This window comes from Schistocerca gregaria, chromosome 2 (assembly GCF_023897955.1).
Source record: "Schistocerca gregaria isolate iqSchGreg1 chromosome 2, iqSchGreg1.2, whole genome shotgun sequence".
Taxonomy (NCBI): Eukaryota; Metazoa; Arthropoda; class Insecta; order Orthoptera; family Acrididae; genus Schistocerca; species Schistocerca gregaria.
Window position 1 is genome coordinate 621903524 of NC_064921.1, and position 20939 is coordinate 621924462.

At 36.9% G+C, this 20939-nt stretch overlaps 1 protein-coding gene across 1 annotated transcript in view; it reads right to left on the reverse strand.

The window, feature by feature from the left end:
* LOC126334614 (kinesin-like protein KIF20B) overlaps positions 1-20281 on the reverse strand; it is a 36322-nt gene extending 16041 nt beyond the window's left edge. The window contains exons 1-3 of the mRNA XM_049997022.1: positions 19809-20281; positions 19482-19662; positions 19282-19388 (exon numbers count right to left, since the gene is read on the reverse strand). Coding sequence (XP_049852979.1) covers positions 19282-19335 — 54 coding nt within the window. The 5' untranslated portion in view covers positions 19336-19388; positions 19482-19662; positions 19809-20281. The remainder of the gene's footprint in view (positions 1-19281; positions 19389-19481; positions 19663-19808) is intronic.
* Between the last annotated feature and the right edge of the window lie 658 nt (positions 20282-20939).

The window sequence follows — 20939 nt, forward strand, 5'->3', positions numbered from 1 at the left end:
AATTTTGAGAGTATACAAGAATGTCTATGAACAGTTTTCATATGTTACTTTAATCATTTCACCTCTTAATATTACTTATGTAAATGTTGTTGATAGTATTTCAAGTACTACAAGACTTTTAGTTACAGCAAGGTAAATAAATTTAAGAAAGAAAATGCTCATTACATTTTAGGAAATATTTAACTGAACACAGGTTGAGATTTGGATAATCTTTTCATTAAATCAAAGAATTGCAAACCAGGATGGAATGTGACAATGTTGTGAAAAGTATAGTTGCTACTCACCATATAGCAGAGATGCTGAGTCGCAGATAGGCACTGTGAAAGTAACACAGGCCTCTCTTCAGACTGTAAGATGCCCAGCAGGAAGTCTGATACAGTAGTTTACTAAGATCTGTGGCCTTCAGGCTCGATTTGAAAACACAAGAAAGGAGACAATGAGAATGAAGGCAGGCAGCAGGGAGGGAGGTGCAGGTAGACAGCTGGCAGGATGCCTAGTAGGAGAAGTATACTATCTGACTGTTTTAAGTCCCAGAAATAGGTTCCAACTTAATCGGAATGGAACTCTTAACAGGAGTACAAGTATGAAATATGCAGCAAACTTTACGAACGAAGTACTGCAGATATTGCTGTAGGTAGTAATCATACCATATGATTTGGATTGGACTGATGGTTTAAAGGGTAGAAAATTATATTTGAGGATAACAGCATTCCTCATCATAGTGAATGTAGCTGGGTATTAGAAAAATTCTACAACATAAGTATTATTAGCTAAACACAAAGACAGGAAAAACACAATTGCACAAGGGTACACAAACACAAAGCGGAATAACAAAAGGAAAGGACAGGGTTTGTTTTCAGTGTAACATTTGGTACTGCAGTCCAAACTAAAACTTCATTCCATAGATCTTGGGGGGGGAGGGGGGGCGGGGGGGGGGGGGGGGGGGGGAAGGTCCTACCTAACCCTGTTGTCCCTATTGTTTTGTTTGTATCCTCTTTTTAAAAATCAGTTCCACAACTTCTTGGGATTTTTAAATCAATAGAATGCTTCTACAAAGCATGAGATGGGCATCAGAGACTACCATTAGTACACTTGCCTGAAATGGAGAGAGACGAGAAGGATAAAACCAGCTATAAAGGAAAATCCAAGTATCCAAGTAGCAACAGGCAGGAGAAGTATGTGAGCCAAAAACAGCTTAAGGCCCATTGTGGCATGCCAAGTGGAGAGGCACACTATCCACATCCAACCATCAGGTCCCTGATGGTAATAAGAAACTGGCCAGAGTTAGCTGCATAAAATGGTAAGGTCACTCTTAGATTAAAAGGCTGCTGAATTTAGAAGTATAAATTAATCTACAGGTGGGATCAGAACAGTCCACTGCCTAGGAGCAGAGGCTTCCTGGAGCTAAGACAGCAGCAAGAGTCAAACAGCCATCCCCTCCCAAGGTCCAGGAAGATCACATTGTCTAACTTTAAAGTAAGATAATACATGCTATTCTGTCAGATAATGTAAAATACTAGGTTCACAGCTTGAACTCCATGACAAGAATGTGACATATTCTAGGTGTAAATGATACAGCAACTTAACACACAAGATCAGAGACTTGCTTCGTCATGGAACTATACCAAGGCACTAAAGAATACCCACTTGTTATATGGGTTGTTTGATTGTACTGAGGATTTAAAATCGAAAGGCAGGTCCACACTGAGTGTACCAGGCCGCGCAAAATGGCTGTGCGGGGCTTTGTGCGCTTAGTGTGGACGGCGAACCGCGCTGCGCCGCATCGTGCCGCACAGTTTTCTGACTGTTGTGGGTACATCAAAGGAAGTGGCACGTTTGCGTGCCCTCAGTTTAGACAGGTCTTGGCTCACTCCAGCTTCAGACCGTGCGCGCGCTCCAACTGGAACACAGTGCACGCCTCGGAGTGGAACAGCGGGGCGCACGCGGCGCACTCCTCTCTGTTACAGCTGTGCGCAGGGTGCAGCAGCACGGCACAGCGCGCTCAGTGTGGACCCGCCTTAAGGGGAGTTAGCTACTCCAATGGCCTCTTTTGAAGATGGAAAGTGGAAGTGTATCTTTTAGATGATGAGGCTTGGACAAAGTGGATTGCTGGTTATATAATAATAACAGTGATTGCAGATTAATTGTTGGCACTATGGTGAATGTTCAAGATACTAGAGGATGGCATGTAGTTCGTTCTACACTTGAGAGAAAGCATGGGTCCCAACAGTGGTTATATGTCTTTCACAATTTTCCTTTTTGCATTCTTTATTTATCAGATTGCCTGACCAATTTTGGAATCTTTTGAAGGTGATAAGCACATCCTTGGACAGATGTCACTTACATTGCTAAACTACTCCTCTGTGATTGATACTGCTGCAATTATTTGATGGTTCCACCATGGTACAGGTTTCTGGTAATGGGGCCCAGAGGAGAGATGGACTGCTGCTTCTGCAGCTTATAGTATTGCAGCAGAGGGATATCTAAGGATAATTTCACTTCCTCCTTGCGTGGGCAGTTCAGATTTTAAATAAATGGTGAAACTATGCCAATTGGCATTCTTCAAGTTCCAGCTTGCACGGTTTTATGATGGGTGTTGGTACAGCAATAAAAAAGTTGCCAGAAAGCGATCACTGCCACAAAAATCATCAGGTGCTTACCAGTAAATGGGCAGGAAAAAGCTAAGGCTACAGACTGATACATCAACAGCTGAGATGGTACCAAATTCTGGACTAAAATGAAAATACCTGTTGTAGCACATTGTCAAATTTTGCATCTGCCTCAAAATGCTTATTGGGATTGAAATTCCCCAAAAGAATCAAGGTGGAGGCAGTTGCACAATCAAATCAGTGCTCAGTTGCTGTCTTGCCTTACCATGAGAAGATGGATAAATGTTACAGCATACTGTGTGTGCGTGTACGCATACACACAGTGGATTTCAGTGAAATAGTCACATTGTAAACACACTTTAGTCCAAACCCAAAATCAGGGCTATCGGTGAAATATAACACGTAGCACTGAAAGGATGTTCATTACCAACACCAATGTACAGCCAGAACAAAAGCGAGTGTTTGGACAGTGTGCACCTATTTATACAAACACTGACTATTTCCAAAATACACAAACATTATAGACAGAAGATATTTCCAGAAATGATAAATACCAAATAACGTATAATTGCTGGTGGTTGGGTTTGAAATGGAGACCCCACATCACACCTGCCAGTGTTGCTAACCATTATGCCACACCGCATCCACCACCACTCGTAGGAATATTTATAGCAATTTGTTCTCCAAAACTGATGTCTCATATCAATGTATAAAAATCCCCTGATGATCTCCCAGAGTGATCTGTTTTTGAACTGTCTGAGAATGTAACTGGCCTGCTAGGAATAAAGTTTCTTGTAGTGCCATACCAACTGTTGGCTGGAATGGTATTATGTGTATGTTCAGTAAGGTGGAAGTAGTTGTTTTAGTTCCTTTAGATAACAGCTGCTTTATTTCTCTCTTTTGGGGAGGGGGCAGGAAAGGGGCGGGGGGAGTGAAAGCAGTGAAACTTTCATGCTTCAACGTTACCTGATAAACTAGCATAATTTCCGTAGATGGTGTTGGCGATCTGGTGCCATCTGATTACCAGATCCATCTTTCCATTTTGTTTCTTCTTTCCTTCCATTTATTTTGGAGTTTTAGCTTCAGTCTGGATATGTCTGTGTGAGCCTCTAGAACGCGTTGTTCCATGCATCTCCTCCAAACACTGGCTGTAGTCAGTGTGCAGTTATGGTGGTTTGTGGAGTTTGTCTGAAGGGAGGTAGCCCTCTACCAAGCAGGATCTATGAAGAGGGTTCCAATCTGCTTGGGGAGGGCAGGGGAGGCCAAGGCCCTTAAGGTAGATGTATGTATAACTGGCAGAACACCCTCTTTACCACAGTGAGGCAAGCTTTGTGAACAGTTTTGGCATATTGCTGAAGTGAGAGGAGTGAACTTTTTTGCTGTAGATGGTGCATTGGTTACTACTAGAGTAACTCGTTATCTCTGCATCATGGAAGTGACCATGTTGCTTCTAAGCCTTAAAGCAAATTAGTTGAGGGTTTTATATTCTTACATTTTGTATAGTTTTTTGAAGACATGGTCAAGTGACAACCAGGCAGATTGGGGACATGGATGTCAAATCACCCACCTAATGTCACCCACTGTTCCAGATTTTGATGAATCTTTGTACATTTGCTTATACTTTTAAGATAAGAACTACCAAAATTTTTCTGGTTTCAGACGAACTTCTTATATTGAACTTTCAATGTACTGATGTTCTGATAACTTGGCCCTGCAAGAACGTCCATCAAAGTGGTACTTATTGACAGAAACTCTTAACTTGAGGTGTATAGTTATCAGAAATGCTGTTATTTAAGTACTAAAATGACACAGAAAATTACAAAAATATTAAGGCCACTTTCCAATTTCTGGAAAAAATTACAAGAGCGCCGAAAAAAGCTGAGATGATACTTCAACAAACTGTTGAGAATGTAGTTTTGGTATTTATTAATGGGGTTTCTATGAATGGACACACAAATCTGAAAGCAAAATACTTTTTGATGTGGTGGAAAACAGCAATTCCAAGTGAGATCAACCAGGCCTGACACTCAGTGCCTCCGATTTTCATTATGCTTACTTTACTGTAGCTTTTGTCACAGTAATAACCAGAGTAAAATTTGTTCCACATATTTCAAATAGGTTTTTGTGGAAAATTTGCCCAGTTTTCACAAAGCATAAATAAATGTCATGGCATTATTTTCAAGGGGCTGCTAACATTAGCTTATTTTCAACACATCACTGTTTTATTTTTCCAGATACCATAAAAAGGGTATATCCATACAGGGAAAAATATTTAACTCTGCTGGATTTCTTAAAATATTGGAAATTAACTAATATTGTTGTGGCCTAAACTATGATTTCTTAAATCTGCAAAATATTTTCAGACAGAACTATTATTAGGCTAATTTTTATTTTGTGTGAGACTCAAATATAATTTGATAACAAACATAAAACAGCATGGGTTTTGACAGACAAGATTTTCATTCATATATTAAAATACTTCATATAATTGTTCAGAAAGACATTTAAAACATGTTACATAAACTAATGAGCTTCATTCCATGCTTCTGACATTTTATTAAAATAAGAAAAGTACAGATCCAAAAGTTATAAACTCAATTTTAGTATTTGAGAATATTATGAGGCAGAACTGATTGCTATTCACCATACAGAGGAGATGTTGAGTCACAGACAGGTACACCAAAAATACTGTTACATATGTAAGCTTTTGGGCAAAAAGTCTTCTAGAGTACACACACACACACACACACACACACACACACACACACACACACACACACACACACACACACAGTGCACTTATAGGACCACTGTCTCTAGAGTTTACCTTTGTAGCCAGAAACAGTGGACAGTGTGCGCGCGCGCTACTTTTGTGTTGTCTACTTTAAAAGAAAGCCATTTGGGTGAAAATTCATATTCTTTGTTTCGGCACTCCAAGTCAACATCTCCACAACATTATGAGTATCAACATATCCTTTCCATAATATTATTCGATCCCCCAGATTTTCCATTGTTTAAGCCAAAAATTTCCATTACTAATCAACTTTATTTATGGGTATCAAATGAGCATATTTAAACAACATATTCTAGGACTCTAGGATTTAAATGTAAAATGTGCATGTTCAGCAATAAAGATCCTTTGAGTTCTCCAGTGAAAGTTTCACAAATGTTTGCATTTTTAATCAACTGTGGCAAATTATATTCTGTTAACTTCTTATTGTTTTCATTAAAATGACAGTTTACCCAATGTGCTTGTTCTAGTACGCCAAAAATAGATAAAATGTATACCAAAGACACTAAACAAGAGCGCCTTGTCAGGTCAAAACAGTGACACTAGTAAGTTTGGTAAGGGATGTGGTGGAATTCCCAAATTAACACCACATTGCCGTTGCCATATTATTTATGGCATTTGTCACATTTCCTGTCACTGGTCAAAACAGACAACTTATCTGTAATATTCCTCTATATCTGCAGTTATCTATAACATAGTACTGTCAAACAAGCTGCATAGATATTCAGAAATGTTTTTATGCACTTCACAAAAATGAAAAACTTAGTTTCCTACCCTACGAGTCCCAGTTGGAGACTGGAACATGAAATTTAACTATCATACTGGCTCCCTTGTGGTGAAAGCAGGAAACATTTCTGTTTAATGACAGGATACTAGGGAAATGCTATCAGTCTACAAAAGGGATAGCTTACAAATCATTTTTATGACCCATTCCAGAACATATATGTGATACCCATACCAAATATGCCTGGTGGGGGACATTTTACGTTTACAGAAAATGGCAGCATGAATGGTCACAGGTTTGTTTGACCTGTGGGAGTCACAGAGATGGTGATAGAACTGAAATAGCAGATTCTTGAAGACAGACACCAACTATCCCTAGAAGGCCGACTTACAAAGTTTCAGGAACTTGTTTTCAATGGTGACTAGGAATATAGTACAACCACTTACGTACTGCTTCCATAGGGACTGCGAGGACAAGATAACCACAGCTTTAGTACACACAGAAGCATTAAACACTTGTTCTTCCCACACTTCAAACATGAATGAAGAGGGAAAAGCTCTAGTAAGTAATACAATGAAACATACCCTCTGCCACACACTTCACAGCAGTTTGCAAAGCTTGAATGCAAATGAGTTGCACAGAAGAAGTAGTGCCTTGAAAAGATGAACTTCAACATGCGCAAAACGAAAATAATTTAGTATAGACTAACTTAATTAGGGAATTAGATTAGAAACACTGACTCATTATTTGGGCAGCAAAATAAGTGGCAGACATAAAATGCAGACCGGTAACGGTAAAAAAAAAGAATCTCAGAATAGGAGTTTATCAAATATAAATTTCAATGTTGCTATTTTTTAAGGAATATAAGTGTAATGTAGGTTTAAATGGAAGTGAAACAGTTTAAAGAAGTTGGGGAAAGGGAATTTTTAAAAGGTGGTACTACAGAAGAGTACTGTAAATTGGGTATATCTGGATCAGATAACTAAAGTGATGGTACAACATCTAATTGAGGAGAAAAATGTGTAACAAATTGATTACAAGAAGGGAAATGTCGTAAGGCATTATGGAACCATCAATTTGGCAATGAAGTGAGGTTTACATGAATGATATGAGAACCACTAATTAGCAAATGTTTATGTCAAAATCAAACAACCAGACTCATTTGGAAGCACAGAAGTAAACAGCACCAAAACAGCACCAAAATTGTTTCAAACCATGTTTTATCTAGAATGAGATTTCCACTCTACAGCGGAGTGTGCGCTGATATGAAACTTCCTGGCAGATTAAAACTGTGTACTGAGACTCGAACTCAGGACCTTCGCATTTCGCAGGCAAGTGCTCTACCAACTAAGCTACCCAGCACAACTCACACCCCATCCTCACAGCTTTATTTCTGCCAGTACCTCGTCTCCTATCTTCCAAACACAGTTTTAATCTGCCAAGAAGTTTTATGTTTTATCTGTTACAACTGATTATAGTGGGGCCATTCCATGTCAAAACAACAACCAATTTGGTTTACCATTTTAGATTTTCCTAAAATTTGGTACCCACAGTGGGTGCTAAATCTAAGAGAAATTACAAATTACAATGTTTTATCTAAAATCATTTCTGAACTATGGTTGTAGAACTGGCTAAGAAAGCAAGAACACTTCTTTTTAAGATGTTCCTGAAGCAGCCCTAACTGAGTTAAAGGGCTGGGAAAGGTGTCATTTTGCATTATTTTTATGCTATTTCCAGTGATATACGAGAAAACATAGGTCTAATAAAAAATTTAAAATATGAATAGAAATTTTGAATTAATTTTTCCCTGAAAAGTACATAATTTAAAATTTTCATATTATTTCCACAAATACTTAGCACTCTTGTAAATCACATGGCAAAATATAAATATAGGATGACAATGGGTTCATTCTTAAAATTCCTGACTTGTTTTTCACTAATAGACCCATTTTGACCAATCCCATCTTTAACGAATCTGTGTTTCATTAAATACATAGAAAAGTAAATATAAAATATGAGATCATCATCATCTTAAATTAAAACAGCATATTCTATGATTAAATTGACTGCTGACTAATTTCATACAAATCCAACTAACAGCCTATTAATTGGCAAAATAAAAATATTGAACATGGGACCTATAATTTCAAAGGTAAGTAAGGTATGAAAAAAGTAAGTACTAACATAATAGTTCTTGTCCATGATTCTTAGACCAGAAATATTAGATAAAAAATTAAATATATGATGTTCGTTTTTGAATAATAGGTGCCTATATTATATAGCTGACTAACAATAGGTAATGACATTTTTTAAACAACTATGAGTAAAATATAAATTAATACCAACTTGAGGAAAATTAAGCTTCAAATTAAATGCATGTTCCAAGAAATACTCATACCTTCACAGATTCATAAAAAAACTGGGTCTGGCTTACATCACTTTCAACAAGAATGTATGCTCTCCGAGTCAGAGTAAATTGATTTACTTCTGCGAGAACATTCACCACTGGCACCAACAGGACATCCGAATGTATAGGTTATGAAAATTATGTGGAGGGAAGTTATTTTCACTTCAAGCTATTGATTTTTTTTCTCAATAATGTAACCAAGCCACTAATTTTTGTCATAGACAGTGATGACTTAGCCTGATGTGTCTTGTAACATCAGTTTGTCTGGTGATGAAGTTACTTCCCTCTCCCAACCATGCACATCCTCTGACATGTGTTTAATAATCGATGTAGTGAAACTGCATGAATGCATGAAACTGCTGTGTTCCTTTGATTGTCAACACCTCAAGCCGACTTTTTAAGAACATTTCTGAAGCAGCGTAATCTTCTTGAGTGTAATAAGCAAAAGCTCTTCATGCATGTTACCTACCGCCCACTCAAATAGATCTCATTGGGTTTGGATCTGGTTGTGGAATAGCTTTCACAAACTTGCGCAAGCTGCCAGTCTCAAAGGAACCCCCTACTCCATCACCAAGCCCTTTCCATGTGCTGCAGCTGAAAAGTGTCACTCTACTATTATGCTAAAGTCATCCTCGTGAAGGCAAAGGTTTTCAGAACATTTTTCTTATTTTTGAATTGAGCAGCACAACCATCTGAAGCTTTTGAAATTTGTTAGATAAGAAATTAGCTTCTTTTGAAAGGTGCAAACAGAAAACATTGTACTCAAGGCAATCAGAAACATTAATAAAGCTCTCGTGCTCAGTTTTGTCATGTTGTACGTAATATATACAGAAGGAAGTATAATGTTTCCTTGTACAGTGGTAACTCTGAGCTTTATCCTTTATAACTATTCTATAAATTTCTGAAAAATCACAAATTCTGATACATTAAGATTTTCTTTTGTGGAGTTAAGGCATGCTCTTTGTTGCTTGGCAATGAAGTAATATTGAACAAAAGAGGACGTCTTACTACATATTAACTCTATAAACTCTTCGGAAGTTTTCTGTGTGATTTCCGGATTCCAGCAGTCAGCTGACACCCACTTGCAGAATTGAAGTCTCAAATTTTCCATCAAGAGAGAATTGCAAAATTTTTTCTATTACTGTCTCTCCTGGGTAACATTTACAATTTCCCACATTACAATCAACTGATGGTGGGTTGCAAAGCAGTTTTGTTATGCATTACTTTTAATTGTTTAACCCTGTCAGACCTGAATTTTTTCTGGTGGAAGGAAATTTTTTTTAAATACTGAAATGGACTTGAATGATGTTTTTTAATGATTTTAGAAGCAACATTTATAAAAATATATGTTACCATTTTCGAAAAAAAATTAGTACACATTTGTGTACACTGGGTCTCAATCAACACTGAAATCCTAGCAGATAAAACTAATTTATTTAAAAATTACACATAAATTTGAAATGATTTACACACAAAATACATGCAAAATTCATCATAGTTTTAATTAAAAATGAAATGAGTCAGGAATTATGTTAATAATGTGGTTCTAATTGACATGAAATGAAAGGAAACAGTTTTTTTTCCTTTGACAAACAAAGATGTACATTACATTTTTCACATTTTATTCATGAACGTCTCTTGCATCCAGGAAATTTACACTTGGTAGGCAGTGCACCACTTCCGTGAAGAGGCAAGTGTTGTGTTCCATCAAACTGAATCTGTTCAGGAGGCATAGTTTCTCCTCATCGTCTTTGAACAGGTGTATCTGAAGGTGTGGCAGATGGTCGTCTTCGTTTTCTATTCGAGGTATCCAGACATCTGTTAAAGATGGTAGTATATATAGGCCAAACTTTATAGAACTTGTCTTTATTGTCTGCTGGTATAGCCATGCTGTTAACAAGATGTAAATTTGTTCTGAGCTGTAAGAATCTATTTCTGGGCATACTGTCCTAGAATAATTGCATTTTCAATGTTGTGTCCCAATACATTTGGACTCTAGGAAATTTTAGAGTTCCCATATTTATATGAAGCCCAAAGAAGATATGGCGGTCCGCTGGTGTAATTTGTTTGAAATTGCTAATTGTTCCACTCTGCAAGGCATATAGGTTTGTCATATCAGCCATAGTACTGAACAGATCATTGGTAATGTACTTGCTGAAGTAAGTTCAAGGAGAAAGTATTTCCTGTTCTTCAATACATTGTCCCCATTCGTAATATGAATCCAGTACAGAGAGAGGACGATGATGCCACTTTATGTCCTTTCTTTATGACAAAATGTATTTTACATCACTGAGCTCATTGTTGGTAATTGGATCACTGTCTTGAATACCACTATCGTTATTGTCACTGCACACACCACTTTCATTATTTGCAGTTGACTCATCATTGGTTTCTCCCCTGTTTATTTTGTCAGACCCCACTCTCACTTCCTTCTCTCTTGAAGTACAGTAGGATTCTACACCAGGAAATGATTCTTCATCTGATGATAAATTGATATCTGACACCTCTCCATTCAGCAACATCTCTAAAATGGCATCTGTATCTTGCTCAATGTTGAAATACTGTTTCTTTGACATGATGAACAGAACTGAAATATTCACAAATAATACTATCAGTAGTGGTATTTCACTAAAATAATAATTTACAGTAGACCTAATGACATTGTCATCAACTGGAGCTTCAATGCTATGTCTATTTTCCTAATTTTTGCTCATAACAGTACCTAGTAATACAACTTACTTCGTATGTTTTCAATAAATCCCAGTCAAAACTCATACAATCGTCAGGATAAAAAGAAACTGTTCCAACAAGCACTTCATATGGAGGAAACACAAGATACTCAAAGTTATGTAAAACATTGTTCTTGAGACCTCATGGCTACAATTGTGCACACAGAAAAACATCACTTCTTTTTGTTGACTAAAACAAATGATATTGAAATACTGATTGATGTAATAAATAAATCGAACATTCTACCATGTTCATGCAAAACAACAATACTGGTACTCAACTATACTGTGGGTTATAACTTACCGAAGACTACCAGGTACTGTCAAGGTCACAAACTGCTACATTAATCTGTTGATATGTTTATAGCACTGCACAACAGATGGCAGCACTTGTGGATGGTGAAAAGAATGAACATTCACAAATGTGTACATCAGCTCCAAAAATATTTCTATTGCAGTTAAGACGTCGTGAAAATTAATGTACACAATTGTAACCACAGGGTCTGAAAGGGTTAAGTGCCCTTTGATACCATATTTACTATGACATTTTCTGTCAATAATTGTGTGTTTTGGTGAGTTGTGCAGACAAGCGGAGTGTGTGCCATTCCGTCCAGCTAGTACACAATATTTCAGCCTCAACTCAGCAAATTCAGAGAAACCTATTTTTACGTTAGGGCATAGTCCATATCAGTTCAGGCAGGCTAGGAAAAAAAAATCTTAGCCTTCATAGTCTTTGATGTTATTGAATTTAGCATATGTTATAATGGAGCATTAAGTATGGAACACATTTTTTGTTTTCTCCAAAAAATTGCTGCTCCAAGATACAGTCCTCCAAAGATGGAGTCAACAGGTGTCCTATTCCACCCATCGGCTTTGACCTGCGATGTAAAGGTGTTTTGATGTATGATGTCATGACAGCACGGAGTTTAGTTTACGAGTGTGTGGTATTAGTCAATGTTTTCTTGTTGCATATTATGGTTTCCTCTGGTGGTGTGTATATGGCCCGTATGTAATATGGTGTATTGGGTTCATTTGGCTGTCAGTGCCTGAAGTGTGCATTTATTGGTTGTGACTGTTATAGAAGAAGGTAAATTAGTTTCAGCGATTTAAGAATTAGGTTTCTATTGTGTTTATGTTATTGCAGTGATGTTTTATGTTATTGGTTTGCTGTCTGTCGCACAGTAAGTCGTTTAATTCAATTGGACTTTTTGTTAGGTATGGTCATGACTTACAAGTCTAATAGTGCGCATCTGCGGGCTAAAATGGGGGATAATATGTTGTCTGTCATTTAAGTTTCTGCAACTTTTTGGGCTTGTGGTGGAGATAGTGAAATGCAGCATACGCGAGTTGGGAGTGCACGTGATTGGGGTGATTGACCTTGTGTGTAGCGCCGGAACTTTTTTGTGGTAAGTAGTCTTTTTTGGGTCTACTGTTCACGCGTTGTGATTTTCATTGCGGTTCGTATGTGTTGTTAAGTCAGTGTTATTCACTGCATGTGTTTGTGGTTGATGTTTTGGTATCAGCACATGTGGTTGATTTATATATCTTAGGGAAAGTACTCTATTTCAATTTTTTTGTTATCAGTTGTATTTCAGCTACATAGGTCAAGGGAAGTGTCCGATTCCATTTTTTGGTGTTTTAGATGTTGGTTTCGTGATATTGACAGTTGCGGTGTGATTATAATTTTTGGAATATTTCGTTTTTATTTTGTGGTATCGAAAACTGGTTGAGGTATGTAGTGTAGGTGAAGGGAAGTGACTGATTCCTTTTGATATTTTAAGTGTAGCGGAATTTGGGAATTTTTTGCTGTTTTTATGTTGTCATGTTGTATGGTGTATGGTTTGGGATCAAGGTGTGTGTGTGTGTGTGTGTGTGTGTGTGTGTGTGTGTGTGTGTGTGTGTGTGTGTGTCCACCCAAAAACCCCCAATTTCCCACGCTGGTCTCGTTACTTTGATTATATTTTTGTAGGGAGATGCGTTTGTTGGTTTTGTACATATTTTCGTGTTTGTTGGAGTGTTTATGTAATGACATCATCGGTGCCACATTGGAGACGCTGAGAATGGTCGTTTCCGCCACACTGGCGACATCATAGGTCAAGCAGACCGATGGAATTGGACGCTTCTGTAATCCCCCAAAGATGACATTGTGCATACCATTTTGAAGATGTGAAGTTTGGAAAAAAAAAAAATTAAGATGCTGTATCTCTTGAACATTTCTAGATGTTTTGTTGGGTCTTTTATTTTAAAGATAAATGCTTTATGATTACACAGAAATCCTCCATTTGGAATTTCCTGTCAAAGTTGTTTTACTATAGCGTTCTGAACTTTTTTTATAATTTACGAAAAAGTAGTTTTTCATAAAATTGATTTGTTTTCTGTTGATTAGTACCACGTAGTTCTACATTGCCTGAAAAGCAGAGCTTCCAATTCTAGGTTGAACAGCTTTTATAAACAACAAATTTTTGCCACAGCTACATAAAACCTGTTTTATTATCACATAACAGGCTCATCCAAATCATAACTCAGCATCATTTAATGTAATTTTAGTTTTGAAAGATGTGCAAGAAACTCATTTTAAATGGTTCCAAAATGTATGTGAAAGGTCCAAAGACGTAAAGGTTTCAACTTCTACAACTTCCGTGCACTCTGTCTTCTACTGAAATCAGCCAATCAGCTAAAAATGTGTTCCACTGTATCTTCCTTTGATATAGAGTGATGCCTTCCTATTGAACCAATAGGAACTGGAACACTTAATCTTCAAACCACTGAACAGGAAGTGAGCACTGATGGCAGTGTTGCTGTCCTTCAGCTGGAAACCTATATCCAGCAGCTGGTCCATGAGGTAGCATAAAGTTCTCTACAATTTCGTTTAATTCATAAATGGAGTCTATTCTCTGCAATCCACCAATCACAGTCATACATACACACCACAGACACCCTCTTCTCAGGTCGTGAATCTGAATATTAGCCTCCTGTTTCTGAGGTGTTGGTCACATGAACGAAATTTCTTTTCTTGCTCTTTGAAGTGCATGTAATATGAGTTCACCCATCACCTGAGTCCAAAAATTTGTTTTCTGAATTCCTCTCACAAGAGTAGTTTGTTTCGACCATTCTTGTTTTTCTGCTCGTGGAATTCTTCGATGTCCTCTTTGGGCAAAAGAATGAGGGCATTGGAGACAGATTTCACGACTCTCATAAAATCCTCAGCACTCTGAACTGCAGCTGTATTTGCTCTGGGAAGATTATGTTTTGTAGCATGGCGCTTTAGCAGGCCTCTTACACTACAACAAGGCCCCTTCTCATGACCAGTAACACTGTACAACCATTCAGTTGGCACAAGCAACTTATTCAATTCAAACAGCCAGTAATTATTTATTTTTAAAATGACTAGAAGCACCATCAGAAATAATGATGATCTTCTCTGTCCCTGTTTGCAGTTTGATTTTTCGCATTGCTAGCAAAACATGTGCTGAGTCATCACTTATAACTGCAACACTTGTGGTCTTGTTTTGAAACTGTCACTCTTGTAAAAATTGAAACCTGATCATTACTCCAATGATACCCTTTTACTTCTTGAGGGAGAATTACAGAACAGTTCTCAGCAAAATCACAATGAAGCACCAAACATGGTTCATCAGCCTGTACACACCCTTTCACTTCTGCAATGTGTTGCAGTTTCTGTAGATGCTGCTGTATTAGAGCTTTACTGACCATTTACCAAGTTCATCAATGAAACTGTCAAAGGTAACAATTTTCTTAATTAGTTTATTTTCCTCCCATGTCGGATATGTAATTTCTGCAGAGTTATCTGCTACATCTTCCAAGCCAAGTGTCTGTAAAGACAGTCCTCCCTTTCCCTTTCCAGAGGGGTCACCACATTGTTTAAACAAACAAGTGTCTCACTTTATGTCACAAACTATTAATGACTTCACACAACCTATCAAGGTGTCCTATGTCATGTGCTCCAGTAAGTTCAAAGTTACCACACAAAGTTCAAAATTCATGCAGTACACACAGACATCTCTAGGTAGGTGTGGAACTACCCACTTAAGTCTTATTGAATAAAATTTTGATCTTCCATATGTGAAGTTGTATAGTTGCTCTTATAAACTGCAAAAGGTTCTTTAATACTGCAAGTCATGTACCTCTTCACTTTCACAACTCTTTAACCTTCAGCTGTTACAGTTATAGTCTATTTTTTGTTGGCACTCTGGTGAGAACAGTCACATTTATCTTCCAGATAAAATGACTCCACTATTTGTACTCTAGCTGCTTTTACAGGATGACCATAATAGGGATCTTGTCTTCCAAAGACTCCTTTTACAGACCTCACATTTCTTGATTTGTTTACCATGTACTTCAATACTGATGGAACATGATTCAAAATTGTTTTATTTGAATATGTCTCTGGAATGATCATTAAAATTTGAACCTTTTCACTGTAGAATGCACAATATCCAACAGCTGAATTGATACTTGTGAAAAATTCCTGGTAAGAGTGCTTTGGTTTATTTTCTTCTGAAGATGGAATTTCTACTTTGAAGAGTGTTGTCAGTCATGCTGTAGTGTATTCATCCACAGCTTTAGTGATTTCTCTGTGCTTTCTCGATGCATACAGCTTATCACTCAACTTCACTGACCATGGTTTCTTAACAGGAACAACACATCCGTAGTTGACCAATTCAGGGTATTTAATTCTTCCTCTATTGATGCAAAATCTGCATCATCTGCACCGCAAAAGGCTTCACCTTGTTTAGATACTATCATTGCTGTTGTTCTGTCAAAACATTACAAAAAGTCATCACTGGCAATATCTTCACTTTGAAACAGTCTTCAAATGAGAACATTATTCCCAACCTGAGCAAACTCTGTTTTTTGTTTGTTTTATATATCACTTTTACGAATATGCAAATAATCAGCACACTTCATTACATGTAGCCTCAGTCAGAAGACAGTCCTTTTCACAAAAAAACACTGTGACAGTGTCAATTGGCAAATTCCTCATGAAAACTCACTGGATGGTATCAGATTTCTTAGAAGCATCTTCAGTATACAAATTACCACTGAGCAACTACAATACAGAAACTTGCAATGAACAACCACAACAAAGAAACTGACAGGAAACTAAAACAAAGTTTAAGAAGCAACTGCAACAAAGACAATATAAACAAACATTGAAACAAAGAAATTAGTAAGAAAAAACTTAAGTGAAGACATACATTAATTACCCTTGAAAGTTAAAAAAGTGATTTTTTCAAATAAAACCTGTCCAACTTTAAAGTGGAAGCTCTCCTTTACAGAGAATATAGTACTACATGGTACTAATCAAGCGAAAAGTGAAAATAAAATAAATAATTTTTATGGACTGGAATTTTTGAAAAAAATTTTCTGCAAATTATAAAAAATTCAAAAGGTGACAGTAAAATAACTGACATGTGTCCAAATGGAGGATACCATTGCAATCAAAGCAATTAACTTTCAAATAAAAAAAATTACAAAATATCTAGAACTGTTACAGAGATACAGCATTTTAAATTTTTTTCCGAAATTCGCACCTTCAAAATGGTGTTCACAAAGTCATCTTTAGAGGCCTGTATCTCTAGCCAGGAATTTTTTAGAGGAAACAAAAAAATGCATGTTTCTTATTTACTCCTGAATTTTAACATAAGCTAAATTCAATAACATCTGAGAATATGAAGGTAACCCCCCTACCTGAAGTGATACGAATTATGCCTTAGGTAACTTGGCTTTAAAAATGTTTGCAAGCTTCTTTAAGGGGAGATGTTATATTTCAGTTTCGTTCTGTAAATATCATGCAATCTAATACTTTGCGCTGCCTGGATAACTTCATTGTTTGCATAAAATGAATGTAGTTTTTTACAGCTTCTACTGAAACATTTTTGGGTTTTGGCAGTGGACTTTTTTTCTTTCAAAATTGTTTTGAAATACCAATAATTAGAAGCATTAAATTCGCTCATAATCTTTCAGATACTCCACTTTCCACGTAAACTTTTACGAATCATTAGTTATCTTGCCCTATGTGTAGATTTAAAAATTTAGTTTTAAGATTTAATGAGAAAGAAGTCTCACAGCAACAAAAAGTTTAAGTTCCACTTATGACAGTTTTTTTCCACTTTCGATCTGGAATAGTACTTAGATGTTACGTTTTCTTATCAACTGGGGATCACCTAGCTCTAAGCGATGTAAGTGTCTGAACAGACAATGAAGTTGCTGTTAAGTCTGGGCCTTGTTGAAGACAATTACCTCCCATCTAAGTAATCTTTATCTTCAGTGTTTCTATCATTGATTGGCTTCGTATTATTCCAACTTTGCTAAGTTACATCTTTGCTACATTTATCACAATTCATGGAGCCATTAGGTATTTGCAGAATTCTCAAGCATCCACCATGTGATATTTCTCAGTTTTTATGTCTAATAAAAAGATTTGATTTCTTCAATGGACTACAATGCTACACTCTTACAGCACTGCATTTTTTACTAAGTTAGCGACACAAATCACTGATTAACACTCCTTCAATTTATAGTTTTACCTGTAAAAGAACTGTTAAACATCACATTCTACTAAAATACATTAGATATAAAAAATTGTTCAATGCAGAGTAATAACTACCATAATGCGACTATAATGGCCTAGAAATGCTAATATTAACTATCTGCTTTGGAGTGAAACCATAAGTAACACATCCTTCCAGCAAAGGCTCTAGTCAATAACTGTACAGACAGCAAGTGCATGGCTGGAGGGAGACTGTGCTTGTTTAGACTTTTCCACAGCCAGCCAGGAACAAACTTGCATGCCCTGCATACACTGGCTCAAGTCTGTGAAACGGAATGTGCATTTTGATTAATCTGCTTGGGCCAAAATTAATTTTTCACAACTTATTTAATTTTTTAGTAATAGGTCCCATACTCAAAACTGTTGTTTTACCAATTAACGAACTATTACTTTAAATCGCATAAAATTGAAGTTAGCAATCAACTTTATTTAAATTATACAATATGCCAACTAATTTTGTTTTAAGATGATATTCCGATACTTAACAGTTACCTTCCTGGATATTTTATATGAACACCTACATGTTAGATGTACAATTGGTCAAATGGTGGCTATTATTGAACAACATGAGTTGAGGAAAACATTATTGGAGACACCAGTGATCAAAACACTGATTATGACAAATCTAGATCGCATGGCAAGTACTTTCTGGAAAGAAAAGTAATGAAAATTTCTTAATAAGAACATATGGCGCATTGTTTATCACTGGAAAGATCATATAAAATTTTGCAAAATGGCATCTTCCCCAGATCTCTCACTCAATGCAGATAGCTCCTGAGCTAATTTTTGAAAATTTTACATAGGTAAATTTCAGAAACTGTTTGAGAAAAAAATTGAAATTTGATGTTTGTTACTCTGACCACTCAGTATATGTAATTTAAGCAAAAGAGAAAAATTTTATGTAAAGTGTGTTGACCTGACATGGAATGGCTCCGAGCATAATATGGGAACAAGATATCTAAATGTGATAGCAATGATAAAATTATAAAAATCTAGCTAGCCATCTGTCACACATAGTGGGAGGGGGTTGCAGGGATAAGTTTGCCAGGTTCTTTACTTAGTTTTTCTGGAGAAATATGTCGACAGAGCAAAACATTATCCCGTATTACAGTATGTATATTTCTGGCTGTAACCGGTGCCCAGTATAAATTACGATACCTCCGGTATCACATTCTGTTTACAGGTGTGAATACATTTTGATTAAGATTTGCATTGTATTGTATTAAAGTTGCCCCGCCGAGGTCCGAATTAAAGACCGAGACTATCAATGAAACAGCGCTAAGCGAAATTAAATTCGGACTTTCTGAGAAAGCTCATAAGCATTTTTCGTGACGGCGCAATACTAGTACTGTACTCACTTCTATCGACCTCATGGAAACTTACAGTTAAGCGAAGACACCACAGCAAAAGAAACGAGAATACAAATAAAATTTAGAGACCGACTTACCCTATCTAAATAAACTGCGTCGACGTCATTCGCAGCAGAAATTTTCCGGATCATCGTTAGCAAAATTCACAGGATGTCAGGCGTGTAATTCTTAACAATTTTCACACCTGTAAAATAATCGATACAATCATTAACACAGTGCGCGTGGGAAAGTAACTGGGGTACAGACATTATATGGTTAACAGAGGTTCTGTCATTACCTGTTATCGTCAAAACTACCTAATAAACAGCGGGTAAGTACGCAAATTGAATCAACGTGACAGAACCATCTCCGAGTATATCACTTGGTGAAACTGTCACTGGCCAGTTGCACTTTAATATCATTATGTGCACTTGAAAATCACTATCATCTTTATAATGACAAATGTACAGACGTCTAATCTGCAACAAAAAGCAGCATACACAATGCATAAAAACGATCTGTCTCTTGGATTCACTCAAATATTGTTATTACACGCCAACTCATTTAATAATTATACGTCTCTCAACATGGTTAATGCAATGCTGATTACATTGCAATTGCATACCTTATTCGCTACTTCTGAACACTTGGAAACAAAATTTCATTCGTTTACAACCAAAACATTCGACCGTTGCAAGTTGAATTTTGAGCCACACAGTTCTGCCAACACAACGCTTTCATTGGTTTCTGAACTTGACTGCACAGTTAATGATATTTCACGAAGTAAAACCGAAGATCATTGAGCAAAACTATACAGTACGAATGTCTATTAAGGGAGCATTCAGAGTATCAGACGAATTGTAAGAATTTTTTATATGTAGCTCACAGGGAGACACTACTTGCGCAACTAATTTCCTGAAGCCAGCGTTGTAAAACTAGCTTCGTAAGTGTCTATCTACAAGGTGTACACTTCAATTTCGACATTTTCTGAATGCTGGAGCACCACTGTCCTACCAGAAATAATAATTGGGCAGTTAAAGAGTGGTAGCAGAGTTCATGCTTGTCTACTTGCAACCACTACAAAAGAGAAATAACAAACAAGTTTGGATTCGCGACTGGAAAGAAAAGTCAGCTCTCATAGTCAGCGACCTTGCTGAAAGGAGCTATTGTGGAAGACTTCAGAAGCTACTTCTCCCTCTAATAACGACGATAGAACTGTTCCTGAGCTTCTTAAAAGAGGTCAAGTTGCATTAAGGATTTAAGTTGCTGAACGCGAGAAATGAACGTGGGATTCACATTGCAGATAACAGTGGTGCGTTTAAAGGCCAATTCACACTTGCCGTCACATCAAAACATTCCACCACACATTTAAAATGAAGGCATTCACACAGTCCGTCAAAGAACCGTCACGTCAAGTCAGGGTTATTGGGGTAGAAAGTTTTAATAGCGTTTTCGACTGCTACCATCAGAAGTTACTCAATTTTCTCCGCGCTCGCGAGTAAGCTGTGTCTTCTTTTCTTTATTCTGTTGAATGTTGCAGGTCTGGTATTCTACAATTTCATGTTTACACTTTATAGTTAAATATAAGGTAACATTTTACTTATTCCGGTAAAATAACCTTTACTTGTAGAAGCGCAAAAGAACTGCAATTAGGTGAAACGTGAAACTTATAGCTGCCATTTATTCCAGATGACCAGCGAATCGGACTTGGATTTTCTGTCTAGTGACGAGGAGTTAGAAGTGTTTAATTCTTCCA